The 7500-nt window shown below is 40.0% G+C and overlaps 1 protein-coding gene across 2 annotated transcripts in view; it reads right to left on the reverse strand.

Annotated features, from left to right (window-relative positions):
• LOC138025084 (leucine-rich repeat-containing protein 40-like) overlaps positions 1 to 7500 on the reverse strand; it is a 28729-nt gene that overhangs the window by 10838 nt on the left and 10391 nt on the right. The window contains exons 8-11 of one of the 2 annotated variants that reach the window (XM_068872346.1): positions 6697 to 6765; positions 4125 to 4215; positions 3276 to 3321; positions 220 to 361 (exon numbers count right to left, since the gene is read on the reverse strand). In XM_068872346.1, the coding sequence (XP_068728447.1) occupies positions 220 to 361; positions 3276 to 3321; positions 4125 to 4215; positions 6697 to 6765 (348 nt within the window). The remainder of the gene's footprint in view (positions 1 to 219; positions 362 to 3275; positions 3322 to 4124; positions 4216 to 6696; positions 6766 to 7500) is intronic. The other variant, XM_068872347.1, reaches the window with a different exon arrangement.

Raw genomic sequence — 7500 nt, forward strand, 5'->3', positions numbered from 1 at the left:
GTTTTGATTGGTTTACTGGATTGTCTCCGTCCTTTTTGATTGGCCAAAGTAATTACTTTGGTTTCGGTTTTACGACACTCGATTGAAACGCGCTCTATCTGCCATCTGCTGTCCAAACTAACAGCTCAACTTTATTGCTGTATTTTTTTAATGACAAGCTCTATCAATCTCACTCCTGTTCTTAATCAAATGTCTTTCTTCCCAGTGCCATAATTATACCTGTAATTGAGTGTTTTAGTGCTGGAAATCGTGTGTACATCAAGTCCTCTTGAAGCAGTTGGCAATGGTGAACCAGTTGACATTGACGAACCAGTTGGCATTGACGTCACAGGGGCATCAGTGCTATCACACTTCTCTTCTTCTAAAAGAGAAAAGTCACACTGTTGCTTATGTGTTTCAATGAAATTCATTTAGCTGGCGTTTTCTTCCTGAGTTTTTGTGCAGCATGAATATCAAAATGATCAACATCCAAATCACATTTTAAAAAATATAGACTCTCCGGCAATAAAGAAAGAGCCCACGCATTTTACAAAAATACTCACCTAGCTGCAGTGAACTTAAACATGTATATTAAAGATACATGTACAAAAAATGTAACTAATAATGCTTAAAGGGGCTAGGTCACGCTATTTTAGGTAATTTTGTTTAATTTTGCTAATTATGAGCTTTAAACGTCAAATTGGCAAAGCAAAAGTCTTTCGTTTGCAAAACCACTGCCACATAACAACTGAGAATGATTTTCCTGCTGTGTAAATGCCATTTTGATATAGACTGATATAAATTTGAAAAAAGGTGGGCCGACGTTTTTCAAAATCACCCAAATTCAATCCATTTCAATCCTCTCCAGTTTTGTCCATCCACGTCCCTTCTTGGCTTCCCTGTGTTTTGTTAGAGCTGTTCTATAGTTTTGAACAGTTATTTTGATATTTTAGTTAATTCTACGACCATTCAATCATTGCTGAAATTGCCTAAAATTGCGTGACCTATCTGGACAAATTGCGTGACCTAGCCCCTTCAAGGAGTAATGCGCCCGTGGGAAGGATGGGCTTGGTGACAGGCAAAAGGACAGTGTTAGGCAGGATTCGAACCTACGACCTCCATAACAAAGGTCGGATGCTCTACCTACTGAGCTATTACATGGGTGTATCCAGGATTTTTCTTAGGAGGGGGTGAATACTAAGGAATTGCGTAGCTGACTGGTGAGGGTTTTTTTTTTTTTTTGGCAAAATGCCAGTTGTATTAGAAAGCCATATATCATCTCGTGAGGTGGGGGGGGGGGGGGTGCGCTCCCCTGCACCCTCCCCGTAGATCCGCCCCGGCATGACTTTGTAGAGCCCGCAGACCAGCAGGACACATTGTCCATTCAGGACCTAGATAAACGTCCTTGAGTGACAGTGACAGTGAGTTCTAGTAGCTCAATGGGTAGAGCATCCGTCGATTGTTACAGAGGTCGTAGGTTCGAATACTGCCCAGGGGCCCGTTTCTCGAAAGTCCCGTTTCGGGACTGAAATGCCATTTGTGAACCCGCCAACCGCTTGTTCAGGAAAGCCACTCTTTAAATCATCCTCGTACTTGAGATACAGAAGGAATTATGACACCCGAAAATGGCCCGTAAAGTTTCGGGACTTTCGAGAAACGGGCCCCGGGACTGTAATTTTTCGGTTGTCTTTTCGCCCGTTGCCAAGCAACTACAATGGAGGTTAAAATTCTTGGGACATTTTGCGCCATGAAGATAAATCCATGGCACTTTCCCCAACAATGTTGAATTTTGTGCGCCATACGTCCCAAACGTCTTGTAAGACTGAGTTAACTGAATAGAGTGTAATGTGAAGTGCTAGATTTCAATCCCATATGAACCATGTGAGCGTTAGCCCTACTGATGGAAATGGGCCCACATAAGGACAGAGAAAAACTTATGGGATTGAAATCTAGCACTTCACATTACACTCTATTCAGTTAACTCTGTTTAAAATATAAGTGCTACACGGCCAACGTTTATATAAACGTAACCTTTCCTTGTACTTGTACATGTTCATTGCCGTGACTTTAACATCTTCACTTCCCACGGCCTGCTCCCGTCTGACCTTGTAGCTCAGTCGGTAGAGCGGCGGAGATCTAACCCGAAGGTCGTGGGTTCAATTCCCACCCTGGTCAGAGTTTTTCTCTGTCCTTATGTGGGCCCATTTCCATCAGTAGGGCTAACGCTCACATGGTTCATATGGGATTGAAATCTAGCACTTCACATTACACTCTATTCAGTTAACTCTGTTTAAAATATAAGTGCTACACGGCCAACGTTTATATAAACGTAACCTTTCCTTGTCTTGTAGGACTGCTTCCTTTTAACATCATAAGGGAGCTTAAGCAACGACAACGACAACGACAACGACAACGGCGACGGCAACGAGAAAGCCACAAATTTGCATGTTTCGTGGGCAAAAACCATAGCTTTGCACGCCCTGCACGTGTATTTTTCACTTTTGTCCATTTCTTTGCCGTCGTCAGCAAAACTACAACGTGAAATAGACAAATTTGAGGTTTTATGAAGAACGTCAGCATTTGAAGATGAATTATTTTCTCCCGACGTTAACACCAGTGTCATTTTTGAGGAACTACCACACCCTTGTCACATTAAAAACAATGAAATAGTCACGAAGTGATTAAAATAACGTGAATTTATATTTTGAGATGACGTTCTAGTTGCCGTCACCGTTGTCGTTGCTTAATTAAGCTCCCTATATTGCATGTAGGAAGAGGGAGGGGGAGGGACAGTGAACACCCCCCCCCCCCTCCCCAGTTATGGTGAAATACCGATTTCTCACTGAATTTAAAAAAGACGTTTTTTTTTTTTGTTATTTCCTTGACTTTCCCAAGGAATTCTGTCCCCCACTGTAGTTTCCCACGTACAAAAGGGTTTGTTCCGCAACTTTCCTAATCTAAACTGGCTTTCGGAACTTTAATCCGCTTACAGAAGTAAAAATCTGCTCTTTTAACTTGATACCAAGAGAACAAAGCAATACTTTTGCCAAGTTTTGAGACACAAAAGCAATTGGAGGTTTTCACGTGACGTCATCGCCGCCATGTTGACGGACAAAAACAAAAGATCTGTCATTAGCTTCTCTTGTTCGTCCACCAGAAGTCGTACATTTCTCTGTTGTTATCAGTTTCCTTAGAGGTTGGTTGAAACCGTCCTATAATGTCATCCACAATAAGCCTAAGTTTCGAGGATTTAGCTTAACACACGAAAGAATTCACTTTGTTACATTGCCACTTACGAGGTATTCTACTCCTGAGATGTTTCAGAACTGCCTGCGTCCCTCTCTTCAATAATAATAATGGAAAAAAAGAAAGAAAAACAACAATATTTGTTCAAAATTCAATGCAAGATCAAATATATCGCACGTAGATTATAGAACAATTTTAATGGCAAGCCGCGAAAGATTGCTCAGCATTCCATCTGGAAGGTACATAACTTTTTTTTTTCTCCTCCGAAACCAAAATTGAAATAAATACTTCGACTCGCCAAACTAACGGTCGAATTTCGATATACTATCAAATTCCACAAAAAGTATCAATACCCAAGAGCCCTAAAGGCGCTCACAAATGAGGAAACATTGTTTCCCAAAATGTTTCCTCGGCGCGCAAACGAGGAAACATTTGCTGAGGAAGCAAAATGTTTTTGAACAAAATTCTGAAAGATTTTACCTTCCGCAACAAATGTTTCCTGGGGCCCCAAACAGGGAAAGATTTGCTTCCGCAACATTGTTTCCTCGTTTGCGGACGCCATAACATGATTGTTTAATTGTTTTAGGCTGAATTCTGAAATATCAAAATTGGTCCACCTGTTCAAAAATAGCTAGCCTGCGTAGCTAGCGATGTATTTTACCGCGGGATTTTTTTCAACACGCGCGAATAAACCGTTCCGTTGTGTTTTGGCCGCGAGTGCGAGTGGGGATCTCAAAACTACTCGTCACCATGCCACTGGCAGCCAAAACACAACAGAGCAACCTCTTAAACACTTGCTCGCGCGTGTTTGAATAATACCGCGATAAAATATTCCGCCGGATACGCAGGCTAAGTTATAGCCAATCAGTGCACCTTGACATCGACTATGACAACCATACCATAACAACATCTCTCCGTATACTCTTCAAGGGGTTCCCATCTAAAACCAATGATTTGAGATTTTCCATGGTTCCCATTGCATATGGGAGACTAAAACAGAACAAAAGGCAAAGAAATGCTTTTCTTTCTAAGCTTTCAGCAAATCGAGTTACCGGGAAAAAGTATTGGGTTGCGAGTTCTTTCTACAGTAATTCACTTCCGTCCAGGGCCCGGTTGTTCAAAGGCCGATTAACACTAATCCCAGATTAAAAATTAACCAAGTAGTTTATGTGTCTACTCCCAAATGCTGTACAACGCTGATATTCGGCAGAACTTTACATTAGAAGAGGTAAATCTTGAAAAACAAAAATAAGCAAAAGAAACTTTCACCAAAAAGTTATGAAAAAACATGAAAGAAAAAGTTACACTAATCCTGGATTATCTTAATCGACTTTCGAACAACCGGGCCAAGGATCGCAAGTACAGTATACAACACCCGCAGATAAGAACCTACAATTTAAGAACCTGTTGGGATAAAAATTTCATTTTAGATCGCCCTTGCGTAAGACAAAAGTTAGACCTAAAAAATTAAACAGGTTCTTATTTTAGAAAATGACATTGAAATTTCAGGCGACTGGAAGAACGACTTTGATTTGTCTTGTGGATTTTGAGAATTCTGGCCTCTATAGACCTCTTTCACATTGGCTGCCAAATAAACTATTCTTTTGCTTTAATGCTAATAAGCCTTTCTAGCCTCGTTGCGACGAGCAAATTTCAAAATAACTTTTGTTTCATAATGAGGGCATGCGCAGTAGGTCAAATTAACGTAAACACAAAATACTACGTAAATGTTGTCGCCATTTATGAAAGTGGTCTATTGCTTGATTGTAAATAGAGCGGTTTTCAAATGAGTGTCGTAAAACCAAAACCAAAGTAATTACTTTGGCCAATCAAAAAGGACGGAGACAATCCGTTAAACCAATCAAAACTCGAAGTAATTACACGTAGCCGACACAAAGCGCGGGAAAATGTGCACGTGCGAGCCACGATTGGTTTTGGCTTCACTTCTGATTGGTTGAAAAAATGGCGCGAGAACTTTGAACCAATCACTGAGTGAGGTAATCATAAACCAAAGCAATTCGCTAATTACTTTCGACACTCAATTGAAAACCGCTCTAGGCGTTCAGGATTCGCAGGCCTATACATTTTACATGTTACAGTTTTGTATCAAGGTCTCATGTCTAGAACATTGAGGACATATATGTAAAGAATAAAATAAGCAATAGTTTTGCTTTAAGGTTGTTACTGTAAGTATCTAGAAAAAAATACATGTCCCTTTCAGTTACTTGTCATAGAGTATACATCTTTTGTGGAAATAAGACCAATTTTATTTAAGAACCTAGACAGCCTAAAACTACTGTATACACCATTTTTATAAGAACCTATTTAGCCTAACTTGGAAAAATCTAGTTTCTTATATACGGGTGTTTACTGTAACGAGACGTACACTGGAGGTCGCACATTGTACAAAATCGAACGGTCAGCCACTTGGTTACACGATTCAACAGAATTAACTGTTGGCGTTTGCATTGATTTTAAGTTTCAAATCAAGGGTTTAAGTAACTGCTTACTTTGGGATCTGACTTGAGAAGACAGTGTCACTTATTGCATGTGTTTCCAGACACAAATAATGTTAAAATTGAGCAGAAGGACGAGAGAATATTTCGCCGCGCTCACAAAGAAGGTGTGCATCTCCAGTCAATTCCATGACCTTCAAGTGAATCTTAGCAGAGTTACATTAAGGGTCATTTACACTGTAGGTATGAGAGAGCTCTAAATTAAAACTTCCTTGTACTCCTGAATGTAAAGTTACATAATTTTATAGTTGCAAAGAATTCCATGGCGGTTCCGAGAAGTTTTGTAGGATTCGGTGGAATTTTGAAGTCATTAATTTTGATAAAATCCCCTGGCTTATAAAGGTACTGTCACACTGTGCAATTTTTCGTGCAACTTGTCTCGCAACGCCATTTGTACAAACGTTCTTAGCGCCGATTTACACGGTACGATTTTTGTCGTATGAAACAAGCTTGCGACAGGCCCACGACATGACTTACGATTGACGTGTACGTCAGAAAAAATGTCGTAGGATTTTAAAACATGTTTTAAAACGCTGCGACAATTGTAAGTAATGTCGTAGGCCTGTCGTGAGCTTGTCGCATGCAACAAAAATCGTACCGTGTAAATCGGCCCTTACATTACACGGGTGTTACACTGAGCAACGTTTCATGCAACTTGCCTCGTTTCGATGATCACATGAGGTTAAACGAACATTTTCATTGGCTGGTGCCGCAAACCGTTGCGACCACAAGTTGCAGGACAGATGTTACACCGCACAATGCTTTAAAAATTCAGTGCAACCGTTGCGGAAAGTAGAATTCAATTCTACTTTCCGAAACGGTTTCTGCAACTGGTCTTGCAATGGTATGTTACATTAGGCAAAGATTCGTACAACTTGTTTCGCAATGGCGTTGCGAGACAAGTTACACGAAAAATTGTACAACAGCGCCTTAAGTACGTAGGAAAATAACTCACCCTGAAATATCATTGTTTGCCAAGTCAAGCCGTTCCAGATTCTTTAGAACAGTTATCTCATCTGGAATGCTAGAAAGTGATAAATGTTGATTAAAAGATAATAACAATATTCGTAGAAACTTGGTAAAGAGCTACAGATTGCAACTTATGGAAGCACTTTCCTTTTTTGTAGAAATTTAAACCTCCGTTAAATTAATTTAAAATGCAGTTATTTAAGCTATCTTAATTAATAAACACTTCGAAAGCAGTTGTACTAATGGACACTAAAAAGAACCATTCATTTTAACTTCAATTCAACTCTGTATTTTTGAATTCCTCGAAGGACGGTACTTACTATTATTATTGCGCATACGTTCTGCACATCTCGAGATACTCTGGAGGGAGGGGGGGAGGGTAAAGGGCGCACTGCCGGCTTCCGTTGATACCAGTTTCGTAACTGAAGGAGCTACCGACGTCAAATTACTTTACTTAAAAATGCCTTTGAATGGACCATTTCGACGATATGGCAGCCATTTTGATTTGTATTGTTTCAAAAGGTATTATGGGGTGCCACCTAAGCATCCCATAATATCTTTTTAAACAACAGAAATCAAAATGGCCGCCATATTGTCATTAAGCAAACATTAATTCTAACTACAGACGCGGTTTCTGCTTCCCAGACGTATCCGTTAACTGTTGAAAGTTAAGATTCATATTCAACCACGATGACAATCTGACACAGTCTGGTTTGGTGGATTTTGAATGCACATGTAGTCCAAAAAAACTACATGTTACAATTCAAAGACCCAACCTTTCAACACTCCA

The sequence above is a fragment of the Montipora capricornis genome, chromosome 11 (assembly GCF_036669925.1).
Source record: "Montipora capricornis isolate CH-2021 chromosome 11, ASM3666992v2, whole genome shotgun sequence".
Classification (NCBI taxonomy): Eukaryota; Metazoa; Cnidaria; class Anthozoa; order Scleractinia; family Acroporidae; genus Montipora; species Montipora capricornis.